The 20,345-nt window shown below is 36.4% G+C and overlaps 2 protein-coding genes across 6 annotated transcripts in view; one reads left to right on the top strand and one right to left on the bottom strand.

Annotated features, from left to right (window-relative positions):
- Positions 1-20,345, top strand: part of LOC106871829 (prominin-1-A) — a 173,933-nt gene that overhangs the window by 6,913 nt on the left and 146,675 nt on the right. The window lies entirely within an intron of this gene.
- LOC106880201 (glutamate--cysteine ligase catalytic subunit-like) overlaps positions 6,832-20,345 on the bottom strand; it is a 45,580-nt gene continuing 32,066 nt past the window's right edge. The window contains exons 6-9 of the mRNA XM_089350063.1: positions 20,226-20,338; positions 19,387-19,473; positions 7,934-8,038; positions 6,832-6,924 (exon numbers count right to left, since the gene is read on the bottom strand). Coding sequence (XP_089206189.1) covers positions 6,832-6,924; positions 7,934-8,038; positions 19,387-19,473; positions 20,226-20,338 — 398 coding nt within the window. The remainder of the gene's footprint in view (positions 6,925-7,933; positions 8,039-19,386; positions 19,474-20,225; positions 20,339-20,345) is intronic.

Genomic DNA, 20,345 nt, shown 5'->3' with positions numbered 1-20,345 from the left:
TAACCCCAACCACTCAACAGAGTGGACTTAGTAGTGCTTTTTTCGTGGCACAAGCACAGGCAAGGTTTTTACATTTGGATGCCCTTCCAAATGCCAACCACTTTACAGTTTGGACTGGGTGCTTTTAAGTGGCACCTGCACTGACAGGGTCACCAAGTACTTGCAAGACAAAAAAAAAACTTTCAAGAGGGGAGGAGGCATTGGAAGAGGTGATCTTGTGTTGGATGACGAAAAGGTTGTAGTGAGACAGATACAGGTATCTTGCTGTAGAAAAAGTACAAGGTTACCTGGCCAGAGAGAGAAAGATCAGGAATGAAGACAGAGGGGAGTGCAGGAGAAGGAGAGAGAGTGGGAAACAGCAGGATAGAGATGGTGGCAAAATGCTGGGCATACTCACAAGGAACAGGGATCAGAATATAAATGGGATGGTTGAATAAAGGAAGAGAGAGATATAGATGGTGGCAAGTGCTAGAGCATACCCTTGAGGTTCAAATGCCATAATATATGTGGCAGCAAAGAAGCTCCTGGGCAGATAGTCAACATGCTAGAAATAGTAACTAAGAGGACACATTAAATGATATAGGCTTTGATATACATATAAAAAAATAAGATGGAATACCTTCGACCATGTTTGCTCAATAATGACAGTTTAAAGTTAGATGGATTGGTTGTTTATTAACCTATCAAATTTAACTGGCCTGCTAGTACCATTGTCCAGGAGGTGGCACATTGCTAAATGTGAACAGTTTGTGGAGCCACCAGTGAGAGCTGACAACAGACCTTTTGTTGCAGCAGTTGGGTGTATCATGTGCATCTGCAACAGTAAAATACTACTTCTGGAGTTTCCTCACTTGTGGATGGCTTGATATTGGTGGAGCAGTTTCAAAATTGCATTCACCTGATGTGCATTAAGAAATATTGTCTGTGTATAAGAGATGGTGTTTTGGTCTTCTTCAGAATAGGACAAACAAGACCATATCAATTATTCAACCATATATGCACTATTGTATCAAGTCAAACTGTGGAATTTAACACTGCACCTTGCCCTTTTGTGAAATAATGTTAATGGCTAACAGATGTATAAATTGATCTGTTCTAATTATTGAATAAAATGTGTACTATAAACTGGTGCAAGAGATGGCCCTACTCAATATGTAGAAAAGGTGTCAGGAGAAAGCTATGGACATGTAAGAGGTGTAGAGGTATCACTGGGAGACTAACAGAGAAATTAGTCTTTTCATGTGGTGAAAGATGTGCAAGTGCATTAAACACCAGGAATGTATAAAGAAATAGATTCCCTCAAATGTTGTGGAGCATCCTTAGAAGTTGTAGATAGTTTCCATTACTTAGGTGACCCAGTTAGTAGTGGTGGAGGTTGTTCCAAAAACATAGCCACTTGAATAAGAATAGGTTGGGCAAAGTTCAGAGAACTCCTATCTCTGTTAGTAAGGAAGGGCATCCAGCTGTAGAATCCATGCCAAAATAGATGTGGAACCTAGGCAGTTCTCCAGCTGGCTAGCCCCTTGTCAAACTGTCCAGTGCGGAAAACGGATGTTAAATGATGATGATGATGAAGGGTTGTTCAAGACATTAGTGAAATTATTTTCCTTGAGCTTTTGAACTTTACTGTTAAATTAAAAATGCTTAAGATCCTAAGTGAATCTTTAAACAAGTCAGTTGTAGTTGCTTTGCACTCAATCAACTCTTATTGAGGAGTCCTATTATCAAAGTTTCTCCAGCTGTGACTATCACAGATATTTTTTTATATTGTAGACTATAAAGTCCTATAAGTTTTTCTTTATCATCATTTAAGACAGTAGGTTGTGATTTGATTGGTTGAAGTGAATCTTTCAGTAGCTTAATTAATTGGTTAATTGATATATTACTTTATATATTTAGATATGTATTTATGCACGTGTGTGTGTGTGTATGTATATATATATATATATATATATATATATATATATATATATATATATATATAAAGAGAGAGAGAGAGAATGGTGCAAAAGTAGGCTAATAGTTGTATATTTTTATTGCAAAAGTAGGCTAACAATGGTGACAACTACCTTGAAATTTTGCACATTGTCGTGCCTGCAATGCAGGCTATGCCCAATTTTGGTGATGTGTTATTCAAACAGGATGGGGCACCACCATATTATGCAATTCATGTGCATAATTTCCTCAGTAAAACGTTCCCAGGGAGGTGGATTGGACGACGTGGGAGTATTGAATGGCTGCCCCATTCCCCAGACCTAACACCCATGGATTCTTTTTTTTTCTGCGGTGTTGTGAAAGAGAAGGTATTCCAGAGAAAACCACGCACTCTGCCTCAACTACATGGGTTCATTACAGAGGCCTGCCTGGAAATCATCACTGACCTGGACCTGTGTCGTCATGTGTTTTGCAGTGTGACTGATAAACTCCAAAAATGTGTCCATGTTCAGTGTGGACGTTTTGAGCATTTACGGGACTAACATTGTACAATGTTTTTTAAATTAAAAAATATGATATACAACTATGCCTACTTTTGCACCACCCTGTATATATGTATATATATATATATATATATATATATATATATATGTATTACATGTGTATAAGACTATGCGTATAACATTATTTTTCTTTGTGGTTGGTCGTTGAAGACCTCTTTCTAGCATATTGGATGTCCACTTAGTGGTCATCCCTTCTTATACGCATGTAATACAATTTTTCTGAATTATCAGATTTTTTATATGCTAGACCACTGGTTTTAAATTGAAATTAATATTCAATTTATCACCCTCAGTATATAAATATATATATGTATGTATGCATGCATCCACCCACCTACCCATTGGCAAAAATTGACCTTGACCTCTGTTGTGCATGCCCACTAAGTTTTAACATTATGGCTCACTTCCACTGTTTACAGCAGTCTAACCCTAACTCTGACCCTAAACCTGATCAAATCATTTCACAGACTTCATGCTGAAGTAGAACTTTCCTCTTTGTCTACAGCTGGTTCATGTTATCCTCAGACTGGTGACCTGACCCAAATGTTCAACTAAAGCTACCCAAGGATCAGGTAGTGGTGAATAAATAAATGAATGATCAAATTCACTAGCGAGTTAAGCCTTAAGAAGATATTCTATATATACTTGCTCATTATTCATGATTATACCTTCAGAACAGTCTCATTTTTCATTAATACTTGTTTGTTTGTGATAAGTCACAAAATGATGCTTACTACAATAGAATGAGAGTCAGTAATTGTGATGTAAATGCTATTCTTCCCAAGATCATTAACAATGTAAATGAAGAAACAGAGCTACAACTGAAATTTAAGACATAATCACTGACTTGGATTGTTTAGCTAATTTTGTTTTATTTATCTATCTATATATATAAAAATGAGAATGTGTGTCTGTCTGTCTGTGTGAATCCCTAAAACTCGAGAACTACGCAACCAATTTCATTCAAATTTTACACATGCCTTACTTAGGGTTCCAGTTGTGTTTTAGTCAAAACAAATTATTAACTTCTTGCAGAGTTCGAGCACACGGCAACATAATATCTCCTCCACTATTTAAGTATTACGTGTCAAAAGTGAAACAAAAACACTCATGTCAAATACTTTCACTTTAAAAATGAAACTATTCCACTAACTGAAACAATCACATTTCGATACTGTAGTGACAGATACTTTCACAGAGAGAGAAAGAGAGAAAGAGAGAGAGAGAGAGATGTATATGTATACATATACATGTATATGTACACCATTTCGATACTGTAATGACAGATACTTTCAGAGAGAGAGAGAGAGAGAAAGCGAGAAAGAGAGAGAGAGAGAGAAAGAGAGAGAAAGAGAGAGAGAAAGAGAGAGAGAGAGAGAGATGTATATGTATACATATAGATGTACACGTATATGTATATATATATAGATCTATACATATGTGTAGATGTATATATATATATAGATGTACATGTAATATGTACACATATATACATATATACATGCATACAGATATCTATACATATATACACCCATCACACACACATACACATGCACACAAACACACACATTAGTCATTTGTTTTCTTATCCAAAACTACGTCAAAAGTACTGAATGGATCTTTATGAAATTTGGAAATTATATTCTTTGCATAACGGCCATAACTCCCATGAAAATTCATATATTTTTGATGTTGATGAAATTTTAACCCGAACATAACAGATGAGCATTATTTAGAAAATGATGTCACACGTTATCAAGGCTACCATTCTTTCTGGATGTGCAAAAGGGGATGACGTCTTTATTCCAAGAATTCCTCTTACTCCATCAGGAGCAGACATTCCTTTTACATTCAGAAGACTACAATTCCCCCTTCGTGTGACTTTTGCCATGTCCATAAACAAATCACAGGGTCAAACACTGTCTGTAGCTGGTCTTCTCTTGGAAGAGCCCTGCTTCTCACATGGACAACTGTATGTTGGCTGCTCAAGAGTGGGCAGCACAAAAAAAACCTATTTATATATTCTCCACAAGGGAAAACAAGGAACATAGTTTACAACGAGGTGTTATGATCACAACAGCAAGAAAGTATGTACATGATCACCTTCTTTTACGAAACTTCATTGACTTTCATATATTTATATTGATATACATATATATACGTGTGTTTGGGTGCGTGTGTGTATATACATCTCTATATATAAAGATGATGCGTAGTCTAGACGGCGTTTTTAGATTTCATTATTCTCTTTAACCCGGGCAATGCCGGGTATTTCTGCTAGTATATATATATATATATATATATATATATATATATATATATATATATATATATATGCAAACCTGTTCGTTGACTACGTTGAGGCTCAAATATTCTCAAGTTTCACTGGTCCCACTCCCGAACTATATGGTCGTTATATTGACAACTGTACCGGTGCCACCTCACTCTCCCGCGAACATCTAAACCTCCTTCCTCTCTTTCGTCAAATCTTTCCATCCTGCCCTCCACTTCTCCTGCACTATCTCTGATACCTCTGTCCCCTTTCTTGACATTTCGGTCAGCATTCATCACTCCACTCTCACCACCTCCATCCATAACAAACACACAGACTCACACTCATACCTCAACTTCTCCTCCTCCCACCCTAAACACACCAAGCTTTCCATTCCCTATTCCCAATTCCTCTGTCTACGCAGGCTCTGTAGTGATGACCATGACTTTGAGACTCTCTGAACTCATTGCTCGCACGTGGACCGTACATCTGCTCTCTTCCCCTGCAACCGCCCCACCGTCTCTCGTCTCCCGTTTCCCCTCACCTACCACTCCACCTCCTACCTCTCCAACGCACCATTGTCCGAGCCTTCCGGTGACTCCAGTCCAACCCCTCTACTTCGCAAATCTTCTCTGACTCTTCCCCTCGTTCAAACGAGCCCACAACCTACAAGACCTCTTGGTCGACATTTTCTTCCCTAACCCAAACTCCCAACCCGGCTCATATCCCTGCTCCCACCCATGCTGCCGCACTTGCCCTTACCTTTCCAACACCACCCTCCTCACCGTCACCCATCATCGACCCTATCATATCACCGACTCCTTCACATGCAATTCTACCAATGTCATCTACTGCATCTTCTAATCTCTGCCCTTCTCTAAATATCGGGCAAATGGGACGCCGCTTGGCTGACCGGTTCACAGAACACCTCCGAGTCATCCGCCTTGGCAACGACACCCCAGTGTCACGCCATTTCCGCTCTACTGGTAACTCTTTGTAACACCTGTCTGTGTCCGGATTGTCCTTACACAGAGGCCATCCAAACTCCGTTTGCGCCGTGAACAGGGATTAATCTTCTCTCTTCGCTCCTTTGTGCCACATGGGCTCAACTCTCCTCCCCTCTTCATCCAATCCTCCTCTCCTCTCCTCTCACACCTACTTCTTCCCACCACCTCTCCCCTTGCTCCGACTCCTAATTCTTCTCTTCACTTCTACTCTCATTCTCTCTTCTCTTCATTCCTATCCAACTTCTCCCTTCCCCTCTCCTTTCATCGTTACTCCTTCCTCGTAACCCACCCTACACAATCCAACTACACCTTCCTTATCCATCCAACCCCATCTCTTACACCCACCCCCACATACCCCATCTCTACCCCACCCTCAGCCTAACCCACATACCTCGCCTTTACCCGCACCCGGGCCTAACCCACACGCCACCCTTGCTTTCCCCACTCTCACCTCCCCCACATCCCAACACCATCACACCACACCACACACCACCACACCACACACCACCACACCATACACCACCATACCACACAACACCGCATCATATCACATCACAATGCATACACCAGCACTGACCACTTCCCAGCCCCACATCATCATCCACACACCTACACATACACACAGGCACACATCAAGGTCACCAGCCCTCTTCCACAGGCACACACATGCTCTCTTATACACATGCACACACACCTTCGTTTTGGGATCACCACTACTTTATTATCTCACCCTCTTCCTAGCTCTCCTGTGTGACCCCGCTGTTCGGTATTCGCCATGATAGATCGCTAGCCACTACACATTATTTATTTTCTCTTCTTGTTTCTTTCTGTCGGAGATCATAGGATCAAAACATTAAAGACTTTTTCACTTCCCGAGCGTTAAACTAATACATATATTTTGTGAATTCTCCTTATATATACACATGCATGGCTGTGTGGTAGGGAAGTTTGCATTCCAATCACATATTTAAACATAAATATATATTTACTAACCAATCAATATTTAATTAAAGTAAACATTTATTTCTTGTTATTCTGAAAATTTCCAATAAATTTAGCTCTTACTTTTTTGAATATCCTTTCTGAAATGAAATTTCTCTTTATTAATGGCATCTGGCTTTTGTGCTGGTTTGAAGTTGTCATCAACCTTACAGAGGGTGAAATGGTATAATAAATATATGATATATATATATATATATAATGGGATTAACAAATACCTAATGGTGTGTTGAGTTCTTGAGCAAGACATTTTATTTCCTGTTGCTTCAGTGCACTCAGCTGGAAAAAGTGCATTGTATCTGTATTTCAAATGGTCAGTGTTGTCACATTCTGTGTAATACTGGATCTCCCTGAGAACTACATTAAGGTATTTCCCTGGAGTGCTCAGCCATTTGCACGTTAATTTCATGAGTAGCGTGTCTCGTTGATCAGATCAACTGGAAGACTTGTCATAACAGAGTGCCAGAAACATCTTCAGCAACTTAATGGTTTAATAAAATGATTAACAAAACACATAATGGGTTAAGTACACATTTTTAAAATCCTTTGATGACAGTGCCCCAGCATGGGCACCCATGATTGGCTGAAACTTGTAAGGGAACGAAAAAATAAATGTTTCCAACAGGAATTTAAATTAGTTGAAACATAGTGTTGACTTTAAAATTAATTTAATTTATGTTTTGCAATGAAAGATGATGCTTAGAGCTGTCCCCCTCTTCGTATTAATTCTGCCTCTATCATTGATATATATATATATATTATCAAGCTAGCTGGCTAATCATGACACCAGTGTCTGCTCTGGCATTATCAGTCTACATATCACTGCTGGGGAGATGAATCACTGCTATCTCTTGTGGTTAAGTATCCATCATTGACAAGACCAAAGTTGAAATCACATGATCTGGGGTCACAGCACTAGAGGTAGTGGGGATTTATCTTCCTGCTACCAATATAAACAAAAGTGCATTTGGCACCAAAATGCCAATGAGAGTTTCTCTTATAACTACCACAGTAAAGTTTGTTGTGATAGAACATACACGTTTCAGCGTAGATAAAACCAATGAGTTGAGACCTAATGACAGAACATCTGTCATAGCTCTCATATCTATAGTTAGATCAAAGAGTTCAATATTTATTGTAGAGAAATCAATATTTACCTTTGTTATCGGGATCAAAAGGTTCAGTTTGAAAGTAACTATAGTACGTGTAAGAAGAAGCATAAATACAACGAAGGCAGCATTTTCAAAATCAGTCAGCTGAACCTGGAAATATATGAAAACAATTAGTAATGGCATCTTCGTACAATCATCACTTTTCAAAAGTCCTATGGTGATAGAGGCGTGGTTGGAAGCATACAGTTACAAATCTGCACATAAGGCAGCAGGGTTCTTTTCTTAACATCACTAACATGTTTTCATAGACAGAACTGTGTGTGAGCAGCCCTTTTAAGGAGAACACTGTTCATCTGGATATACTGGGAAGGTGCTAGAAAAGGTGCAATAAAAATTGTCTGTCCTTTCTCTGCTGGGTAGTTTATTGCAGTTAACGGTGGTTCAATTTAGCAGGAATGAACAAAGAATTGATATAAACAATGATAACAAGTATGCAAGGAATAAGGTTTCTCTTCACCTGGTCTGTTGAAATGTGAGAACCCTGTGGCAGGTTTCACATTATTCTGGGTTGGGAAGTCAAAGGGGGAGAAAAGGGAAGGTGGTGTTGGGTTTGCAATTAGAAGTGATTTGCTAAAAGACTTAGAACCACCACAAAGCATAAATAAACGCATCATGAAACTCTGGATCCTTTTTTCTTGAGGACATTTTGTAACTGTTTTCTCTATTTATGCTCCTACACTTTCGCTAATGAGAAAAATATCCAAGCATTTTATGAGGAGCTTACAAAAAGTATTCTGTCAGTGCCTTTGAATGAGAAGTTGTTTGTGGTTGGTGACTTTGATGTACGTGTTAGTAGAGACTATGGCGCTTGTAATATACTTGGGCATTACAGAATAAGAAAGGTGAACAACAATGGGTTACATCTGCTATAAATGTGCTCTGAGCTAGGGTTAATTGTTGGGAATACTTTCATCATAAGATGAAACATAAAGTTACCTGGATTCACCCAGGATCAAAACAAGGTCACATGATTGACTTTGCGTCAACTCAGGAAGCTGACTTAGATTTGTGCAGTCTCAGAATAGTGCGAGGTGCTGATTGTGATACTGATCACAAAATGGTTAGGGCCAAGTTCAAGTTCAGTGACCACAAGAAAATTCGTATTGCAGGTGTACAAGTACCAAAGAAAATTGATGTAGAGCAGCTGAAATAACCACAAGTCTTGCAGTTATTTCAAAAGAGATGTACCAATATTCATTATGAAGGTTCATGGCAATCTTTCTGGAAGGAAATATATAAAATGGGTTCAGAAGTGTGAGGGTTTAAGAGGAGACGGCACCAATACTTGTTTGATTCTAAGGATACAGTGACAAATGAGCTTTTAGCAACAAAGAAGTCCACTCATGAAAAGCTTCTTGACCGACACGTTAAGAACAAAGTGCAACTAGAAAAGTTGTGCAAGTCTCAAAAAGCAGACTTGCAAAAAAAGAACTCAGGAGGCTTAAAGACACTTAGTGGAGAAATTTGTCTGAGAAAGTACAGGCAGCCTATGATAGGAAGGACATTAAAAGTTTGTATAGTTTATTGCGGCAAGCTTTTGGACTGCAATCTTCATCAGATGTTCCCTTGAAGTCAAAAGATGGAAATGAGGTTATTAAAGATCCTCCTTGAATAATGAATAGATGGAGAGAACACTTTGAAATTCTTTTGCACAATCCTTCTGTAGTGAACATGGATATCATAAACAACATTCCACGAAGAGAGATAATGCAACACATGAACAATACACTTTCCATTGGAGAAGTAAATCTGGCATTATGTAAACCGAGATCAAGTAAAGCTCCTGGATTGGATGGTATACCAGTTGAAATTTTGAAAGCAGGTGGGGATCATACTTCATCTGAAATTCATAACCTGATAACTCGAGTTTGGAATGAATCTTCTGTGCCACAAGAATGGATAAATGACATAAATGGTATACAAGGTTAAGGGCCCAAAAGCAGTGCATGTATGTATATATGATGTATGTATGCACACATATATATGTATGCGTGTATATGTATATATATATATATATATATATATATATATATATATATATATATATATATATATATATATATATATATATATATGTATATATATATATATATATATATATATATATATATATATATATATATATATATATATATATATATATATATATATATATATATAAAATATACAAGAATAAGGGCAGAGAATCGTCAATTAATAATAGAATTAATAATTAACAATTCTGCCAAGTAGTTCAGTATGAAAACACCTTTATCGGTAAGACTATTTATCATTATAAATATACAGGGATTAGCAATTGAGTTGCTTCTCCAACATACTGAAAATTTAGAAATAGCAGTCAAAGAACTACTGATTCCAAACTACAAATTTTCTCTAAAGTGGATGGCGATATTTATGGCACACATAGAACAAAAAACCGGAGGGAAAAGCGTAAACAAACCAAGCCTTTAGTTAATTGGATACGAATCGTTTCATGGTTAAGTGAATGGAAATTTCACTATTCCAATCTTCAGCCTCAATATTCTGATAAATTTGAAAGTGTCTCTAAAAAAAATTCACGGTAATCTTTGGCCATGCGACACCAAAAATCAACGATAAGAAAGGCACGTACGAATTCATCGGCTAGCGAGTTCAGGCATCTCACCTCAAAGAAATCTATTCCATGTGCGTCACAAATAGTCCCGTATGAAAAAAAGTTCCGTGTCGAACTGGTTACGGTTTAGCCATCTAACTTAGAGATATCAAATATAAAATATACAAGAATAAGGGCAGAGAATCGTCAATTAATAATAGAATTAATAATTAACAATTCTGCCAAGTAGTTCAGTATGAAAAAACCTTTATCGGTAAGACTATTTATCATTATAAATATACAGGGATTAGCAATTGAGTTGCTTCTCCAACATACTGAAAATTTAGAAATAGCAGTCAAAGAACTACTGATTCCAAACTACAAATTTTCTCTAAAGTGGATGGCGATATTTATGGCACACATAGAACAAAAAACCGGAGGGAAAAGCGTAAACAAACCAAGCCTTTAGTTAATTGGATACGAATCGTTTCATGGTTAAGTGAATGGAAATTTCACTATTCCAATCTTCAGCTTCAATATTCTGATAAATTTGAAAGTGTCTCTAAAAAAAATTCACGGTAATCTTTGGCCATGCGACACCAAAAATCAACGATAAGAAAGGCACTTACGAATTCATCGGCTAGCGAGTTCAGGCATCTCACCTCAAAGAAATCTATTCCATGTGCGTCACAAATATTTGTAGTTTGGAATCAGTAGTTCTTTGACTGCTATTTCTAAATTTTCAGTATGTTGGAGAAGCAACTCAATTGCTAATCCCTGTATATTTATAATGATAAATAGTTTTACCGATAAAGGTTTTTTCATACTGAACTACTTGGCAGAATTGTTAATTATTAATTCTATTATTAATTGACGATTCTCTGCCCTTATTCTTGTATATTTTATATTTGATATCTCTAAGTTAGATGGCTAAACCGTAACCAGTTCGACACGGAACTTTTTTTCATACGGGACTATTTGTGACGCACATGGAATAGATTTCTTTGAGGTGAGATGCCTGAACTCGCTAGCCGATGAATTCGTAAGTGCCTTTCTTATCGTTGATTTTTGGTGTCGCATGGCCAAAGATTACCGTGAATTTTTTTTAGAGACACTTTCAAATTTATCAGAATATTGAGGCTGAAGATTGGAATAGTGAAATTTCCATTCACTTAACCATGAAACGATTCGTATCCAATTAACTAAAGGCTTGGTTTGTTTACGCTTTTCCCTCCGGGTTTTTTGTTCTATGTGTGCCATAAATATCGCCATCCACTTTAGAGAAAATTTGTAGTTTGGAATCAGTAGTTCTTTGACTGCTATTTCTAAATTTTCAGTATGTTGGAGAAGCAACTCAATTGCTAATCCCTGTATATTTATAATGATATATATATATATATATATATGTATATATATATATATATATATGAATGTACGTATATATGTATGTGTATATATATGTATGTATGTACACATATATATATATATATAGATGTATGTATGTGTATATATGTATATATGTACATATATATATATGTATGTATATATATATATATATATATATATATATATATATATATATATATATATATATATATATATATATATATATATATATATATATACATACATATGTATATATGTATGTTCCAGAATATAAAGCAGTCATCCAAGTATCTTTTCCAGTTTCCCAATAGGTATGAGTGGAAGTTTTGGGCCAAAAGAAGTCTGAGATAAGCCAAAACTTCCACTCATACCTACTGGGAAACTGGAAAAGATACTTCGATGACTGCTTTATATTCTGGAGCAGAAGTAAGGAAAACCTTTAAAAAATTTTGAAATAATAAACAGCATCCATGAATCAATCCAATTCACTATGGCAATGAATGAAAAGGAACTCCCTTTCCTAGATATCTTAATAATTAAAGAGAATGAAATTATAACAACTGACCTCTATTACAAAAACACGGACACACACCAATATTTAGACTTCAGATCTTGCCATCCTTCCCATACTAAAAGGAACATACCCTTTAATATGGCAAGACGAATATGTACAGTAGTTTCAGAGACAAATAGAAGAGAAAGATGACTTGCAGAACTTGTTCCTTAAAAAAACAAAAATGCCCCACCAAACTAATAGACCAAGTGATAACGGAAGCTAAAACTATCCCATCTCTACACTAAGAAGAAAAAACACTCACATTGAAGATAAATGGGAAACTTCTAAACAAAGCAAGATTTGCATCAGAGGAAGTAATGATGCAAGTTACCAAATGTGAAGACCCCTGATGTAGGACATGTGATTTAATAGAACAGGAACCAGTCAAAAAATAAAATTCAAGAATGGAAAAGAATTAAAGGTGAATGCAAATATGAACTATCGTGAGAATATTTGGGGCTCAACATAGCCAACGAACATGTTCGCATAGTTGGGGCCTATTCCCGTTCCCACGGTCAGTCCTGAGACCTGTTGGCAATACTGAAGACAGAGCTGAACGCGAGAAACAGGATCGAAGCGATCAATGCTCTAGCCATACCAGTCGTGACTTACAGTTTCAATATCGTTAACTGGTCAATTACTGAAATATGTAATGTTGACAGAAAAATACGAAAACTGTTGACAATGCATAGAATGCACCACCCTAAGGCAGATATAGAACGTCTTTATCTGCCAAGAAAAGAGGGAGGTCGAGGACTTCTACAGCTGGCATTATCAATGAAGGTAGCCACAATTGGCCTAGACACCTATCTGAAAATCTCTGAGGACTGGATGCTAAAACTTGTCTTAAAACATGAAAGCAAGAAAGCATCTTACTCAGTAACAAAACAGGCAAAGGACTATCTAAGTGAATTCCAATTGCAACAAATTCAAGAATTAGACGAACTAGAAACACCTGCAGAAAAAGCTAAGCGCTTGAAAACCCGTGCAAAAATTGCTGCCTTAGATATTATGACTGAAAAATGGCATGGAAAACCTCTCAATGGCAAATACCCAAAGAGAGCGAATAATGCAGATATTGACAAAGCCCTTACCCACCAATGGTTAATGGCCTCTGGCTTGAAATCAGAAACAGAGGGGTTTATCATAGCAGCCCAAGATCAATGCCTACCTACAAAGAACTACCAGGCCAACATATTAAAGAATGGCAGCTCCCCATTATGTCGTATATGCCAACAACAAAATGAGACCATCGATCATGTTGTCTCCATGTGCAGTCTGCTTGCGCCTATAGAGTATCTCAACAGGCATGATAGAGCTGCACAATATATTCACTGGGTAATATGCAAAAACCTGGACTTGCCCCATGATAAAAACTGGTGGGGACACAAACCACCCCAGTATTTGAAAATGATCACATCGCACTCCTCTGGAACTTCACCATTCAAACTGACAGAAAGATAGACGCAAATAGGCCAGACATCATACTGAAAGACTTCAGACAAAAATCATGCCTCCTCATTGATATGACTGTCCCAATCGATATAAACGTATCTGTCAAGACCTACCAAAAACTGAGCAAATATAAATATCTTGAAATAGAAATTAGCAAAATGTGGAACCTGAAGACTAAAACAATACCTATTGTCATAGGTGCCCTGGGAATGACAGCGAAACGGGCTGATTACAACCTAGCTCAGATACCAGGAAACCCCAAAATGGCTGAAGTTCAAAAGATAGTGCTCATGGGAACTGCCCATATCCTACGTAAAATACTGTCTATGTGATCTCAAATTTTAAAACAAACACAATTTTCTTATGGTTTCTTAAACATTCTCTAGTACAAATCCAAATGTACAAATCCAAATATATGGTACCCTAGGCATAACACCTACATGAACTTCTAACTTGTTGTCTCTTGAGGTCTCTGTGTGAGACTTGGATCCAACTTGTACAAATGCAAAACAAAAGTCAACCATAAAATAATAATAATAATAATAATAATAATAATAATAATAATAATAATAATAATAATAATAATAATAATAATAATAATAATAATAATATTTCGTATGTGTATTTCGTGTGCAAGATTCTTGATGTGGATACGTGTGTTGAAAGAAATACAATTAAACCTTGGGAGAGGCATTATGCCGGTAATAAACACACGCACTGGTTCAGTCCTTTATTAATTTATATAGTTTTTTGTTAAATTATTTCATTGCACTCTTGCAATCTCTTCAGTAACTTGTCTCTCCACTTCCATTTATTTTGAATATATGATCTGGCGTTGTTTTGGCGTTGTTTCGAAACTGTTTGGTATGAGCATGTGAGTGTGTGCAAGCTCGTATGTGTGCACGCTCATATGTGTGCACGCACTTATGTGTTCGTGCTTATATGTAAGTATGTGCGTCCATATGTGTGTTTGTAACAATTTCGTTTATATCAGATCAGATAGAGACTTTTTAATTAATTTATTTACGTTCATATTCCGCATCATATGTGTGAACAACACATGCAACCACGGGCAATTGTAAGGCCCTCATCTACGTGTATTTGGTGTTTAAAATTGGTTGCGTTTCAGTTATGAGGACCGACTCCTGTATTTGTCGCAAAGATGCGTCACCGGGGTGTCTAGACAGGATTTCTATGTTAATTCTGTCCAGTACACCACCATGTTGTTCTTTGGCATGCTGGTAGAGCACCGAGGTTTGTTTTTGATTATTAAATAGACCAGATAGAGTTGTCAAAGATCATGAAGTAAAAAAATGCTTTCTAATTGATGTATCAATACCAGCCGATGATAACGTTTCTCTAAAAGAAATGGAAAAACTTTCAAAATACAACAACCTGGAAATAGAGGTAACTCGAATGTGGAATCTAAAAACAGAAACAATTCCTATCATAGTAGGTGCCTTAGGTATAATAAAAAAAATATTCAGACAAATACATGACAAAAACACCAGGACTTACAAATATATATAACATATAGAAAATTGCACTACTGGGCACTGCACACATCCTACACAAAACACTTTCAATACAGTAAACATGAGAGCACCACAGCAAACCACAGCACATACCCAAGGCGCACAGAGCTGCGCTCGGTAGTGAAGTGAAAGCACGTTATAAAAATAAAACTACTGAATAATAATAATAATAATAATAATAATAATAATAATAATAATAATAATAATAATAATAATAATAATAAGCAGTTCTGGTTTTTATTTTCAGTTTCAATGTGTTGAGCTGGAGTATGAGTGAAATAAGGCAGATTGACAGGTAAATTCGTAAGTTGCTGACTTGCAATAAGATGCACCAACCAAAGGCAATAAGATGCACCAACCAAAGGCAATAAGATGCACCTACCCTGAACTCAAGGAGGTTGAGGCTTGATCTAATCTGAAATCTCCTACAAAATCTCCATAATTGGACTGGCAAAATATCTTGAAACATCTAACGACTGGGTGCTAAAGCTCGTTGAAAACCATGAAAGACATAAGCTTCATTCTGTTATGAAGGACAGCAAAATATTTTCAAATGAACTTATGCATAAGCATGACGGAAGTGCAGCAACTGTAGTTGCAAAGAAGGTCAAATCAATTGCAAAGCAAAATGCATTTGAACAATTAGCTGATAGGTGGGAGCAAAAACCTCTGCATGGCAAATATATGGCGCATAGCAAACAAGCTGATGTAGACCAGAAGCACACCAATCAGTGGCTACGGAGCTCAGGGCTAAAGGCAGAGAGTGAAGGATTTGTCTTGGTTGCCCGAGATCAGAGTTTATTGACCTGGAACTATCAAGGCAACGGGATGAAAAATGGTGTATATCCAGAGTACCGATACTGCAACGATGGGATAGAAAAAGTCGACAACCTAATCTCTGGATGTGAGGTTTTAGCATCTGTAGAGTAGAAAATCAAGCCATGACAGATAATGTGTCGGCATTATAAGATCAAAAGTGCTGGCAAATGGTAGAAGCAACACACTGAGGCTGTACCTGAGGTAGAAAATGTAACTATTCTTTGGGACTTCCGAGTATGTACAGACAGGGCCATCAAAGCAAATAAATCAGATACTATTGTGAAAGACCAAAACAATAAAGCATGTTTATTGATTGACACAAGCATATCCTGTGACCCTAATATCTCGGCAAAAGAATTTGATAGGCTCAGAAAATATAAAGATTTGCTAATCAAAATCGAAAAGATGTGACATCTCAAGATGGTTACAATACCAGTGGTTGTAGGAGCACTTGGAATGATCAAATAAGGAACTGAAAATTATTTAAGAATGCTGTCTGTATGAATATTCATTTGAATATTTACTCATTTGTGTATATATATATATATACTAGCTTTGCCCGGGTTAAAGAGAATAATGAAATCTAAAAACGACGTCTAGACTACGCAACCCTCAACTGTTAGTAGCTACGATACCATATTTCTACATTAATAAATCTCCAAGCCATGCCAGCATGGAACATAGACATTAAGTGGAATGCCAGTCTCTCATCTAGGAAGGCCTTGAAATCAATGTTACCAACTGGGGACTATGTGTGTCGCAGTGATAATAAAAAGACCCAAAGGAGGTCTGCAACGAAATAATTTTACTCAACACTTTGTAAGTGAATCAGTGGAGGCAAAGATGAGTCTCATTTACTTGACAATTTATGCACCACATTGCAGAAATCACAATGTAAGTATATCTGAAAGGGTAGTCTTACACTGTTGTACCGTTGAATTACAAATAATGCTCATCTGTTATGTTCGGGTTAAAATTTCATCAACATCAAAAATATATGAATTTTCATGGGAGTTACGGCCGTTATGCATAGAATATAATTTCCAAATTTCATAAAGATCTATTCAGTACTTTTGACGTAGTTTTGGATAAGAAAACAAATGACTAATGTGTGTGTTTGTGTGCATGTGTTTGTGTGTGATGGGTGTATATATGTATAGATATCTGTATGCATGTATATATATGTACATATGTGTACATATTACATGTACATCTATATATATATACATCTACACATATGTATACATATACATCTCTTTCTCTCTCTTTCTCTCTTTCTCTCTTTCTCTCTCTCTGAAAGTATCTGTCATTACAGTATCGAAATGTGATTGTTTCAGTTAGTGGAATAACGTGTACATATACATCTATATGTATACATATACATCTCTCTCTCTCTCTCTCTCTCTCTTTCTCTCTTTCTCTCTCTCTCTCTCTCTCTCTCTCTGAAAGTATCTGTCATTACAGTATCGAAATGTGATTGTTTCAGTTAGTAGAATAGTTTCATTTTTAAAGTGAAAGTATTTGACATGAGTGTTTTTGTTTCACTTTTGACACGTAATACTTAAATAGTGGAGGAGATATTATGTTGCCGTGGGCTCGAACTCTGCAAGAAGTTAAAAATGTTTTTGACTAAAACACAACTGGAACCCTAAGTAAGGCATCTGTAAAATTTGAATGAAATTGGTTGCGTAGTTCTCGAGTTTTAGGGATTCACACACACAGACAGACAGACAAACAGACAGACATACAGATAGACACAGATTCTCATATATATATATATATATATATATATATATATATATATATATATATATATATATGTATATATATATATATATATATATATATATATATATATATATATATATATATATATATATATATATAATTAAAGATATGGCGCAGAAGAATGACAAGGGGAAAAACAGGAAATTCACATGCTAGATGTGGGACATATTCTTTTTTTGTCAGTTATCTTTAAAAAAATCATGACAGTTTCACATCTTTAACTATAATATTGTTTATTTTGGTGGTGCCAACAGCAAAAGATTGCAGGGAATAATGAGGGAACATAGAGACAGTGACAAAAATAAACTCGGCACAGGTAGTCGGTATGAATGTAAATATTCAAGCAAAATAAAGGTCATACAGCTCTGAGGCATACATACATACACAAACACACATACATATACACACATATACACACATATACATACATACATACATACATACATACGGGACAGAGAGGCAGGCAAAGCGCTGCAATGTAATAACCGATGCAGACCCTGTGGAATCAGTATCGAAAATAGACCGGATATAGTAATCTGGGACAGAGAAGAGAAACTGTGTACAGTAGTAGAAATCAGCTGTCCTGCGGATGTTAATATCACACTAAAGATTAGAGAAAAAGAGAACAACTACGCCGAGCTATTGAGAAATTTGCAGATACTCCATCCAGACTACAAGTTCAGATTCATACCCGTGATTGTTGGGGCATTGGGATATGTAACGAACTGCCTCAACAAAAACCTGGAAAAATTAGGGTTCTCAAAACCTGAAAGAAAAAGGCTGATTAGAAGACTACAGATTCAAGCCATCAATGGAACTGTAAAGATATGTAAAACTTTCCAAAAATTTAGCGCATAAATACACATGCATGCATCTAGACATGAAAATATATACATAAAAACGCATCCATAAAACAAACATACAAATCTGCGCAAACACTAACACCAAATACTGCACACACACACACATATGCACAAATACCTAGATGATGTTGATAAAAGTTCCAATAAAGGAGCCTTGAATCTATGTTAGAGTCCGGCTCTTTCTCTATTGACAAGAAATACAGAAATGAAACTGATTGATAACATACATACATACATAGGTGATAATATAAATATATATATGCAGAGAAATTAACGTATAGGCTGTATGTTAATACATTGACAGTGTATTTATATTGGCAGTAATTAATATAAGGGATGAAACATTAGCATTTATAGGCAGATTTGGCCATGGAGAAGAAAATCTCTTCCCATGACTACACCTGAACTTGTCCAGGATGAAACAAAAGTCTCTGTTACAGAAACAGTTTCTAGTCAGATTTTACCTCCATTGTTCTGAACTCCACTTTCCATCCGGATTTCTCATCAGGAAGCTTCAGTTTTATGCTGTGCCAGTTACTTGCTATAATGGTCTGAAACAGAATGTTAAACAACCTCAGTCATGAATATGGAATTACTTATGAGTATGTAACTTTTACAAGAAGAAAGCAATTATTGAAGTTTACACTGTGCAAAAACTTTTTGAAAACTTCAATTTTAAAATTTAACTGCATATTCAATTAGAAAAGTAATTTTATTTCACTTCAAAACCGTCAGCACTTTTTAATACATTGTGAAATAGCTGACATTTTTTAACACCTTTCTTTTCTCTTGTTGTCCATCTCTTCTTTGTTTACTTTATTACAATTAGTTTTTCTTTATTCTCATAACTTTTTCTATCATTCTCATCTTTCTGGTTCTTCAACATTCCCCACCACCACCCACACCCTGTTATTGCATTTAATACTTTTTGGCTTTCTCTACATATTCTTTTACTTTCACTTTCATTCCTTTCAACACTGTCTGCTTGCCTGTCTGTCTGTTAGTCAATCGGTCTGTCAATTTGTCTGTCTGTCTGTTAGACAGTTGGTCTATCAATCTGTCTCTCTCTCTCTTTCTCTCTCTGGAAGAACTCAGTAACATTCAGACCTAAATAAGAATGGGTTCCACTAATTTTAAAACACCAAGGGTACAACATACAACACAACAGCACATCTACGACTCGATCAAGCATTGAAGGCCCAAGGGAGGAAGAAATGTGTTGATCATAGAATTAATTTCTAGCTTAATGGTTCCCACAGATTTATTTGTAAATTATTAAAAGTGTTCGATAGATATATTTTACCTGAATGTGATCAGTATCATTCATAATGTCTTGATCGATTTTTTCTTTGTATAAAGTGATGGGGTCTCTAACAAGAAGTTGGGCAACAAATTTGGACATCATTTCATCAACACCTGATTA

Source organism: Octopus bimaculoides, chromosome 4 (assembly GCF_046866305.1).
Source record: "Octopus bimaculoides isolate indiv1 chromosome 4, ASM4686630v1, whole genome shotgun sequence".
Lineage (NCBI taxonomy): Eukaryota > Metazoa > Mollusca > Cephalopoda > Octopoda > Octopodidae > Octopus > Octopus bimaculoides.
Note: the sequence above shows the minus strand (reverse complement) of the source record. Positions and strands in the feature narration are given on the sequence as shown.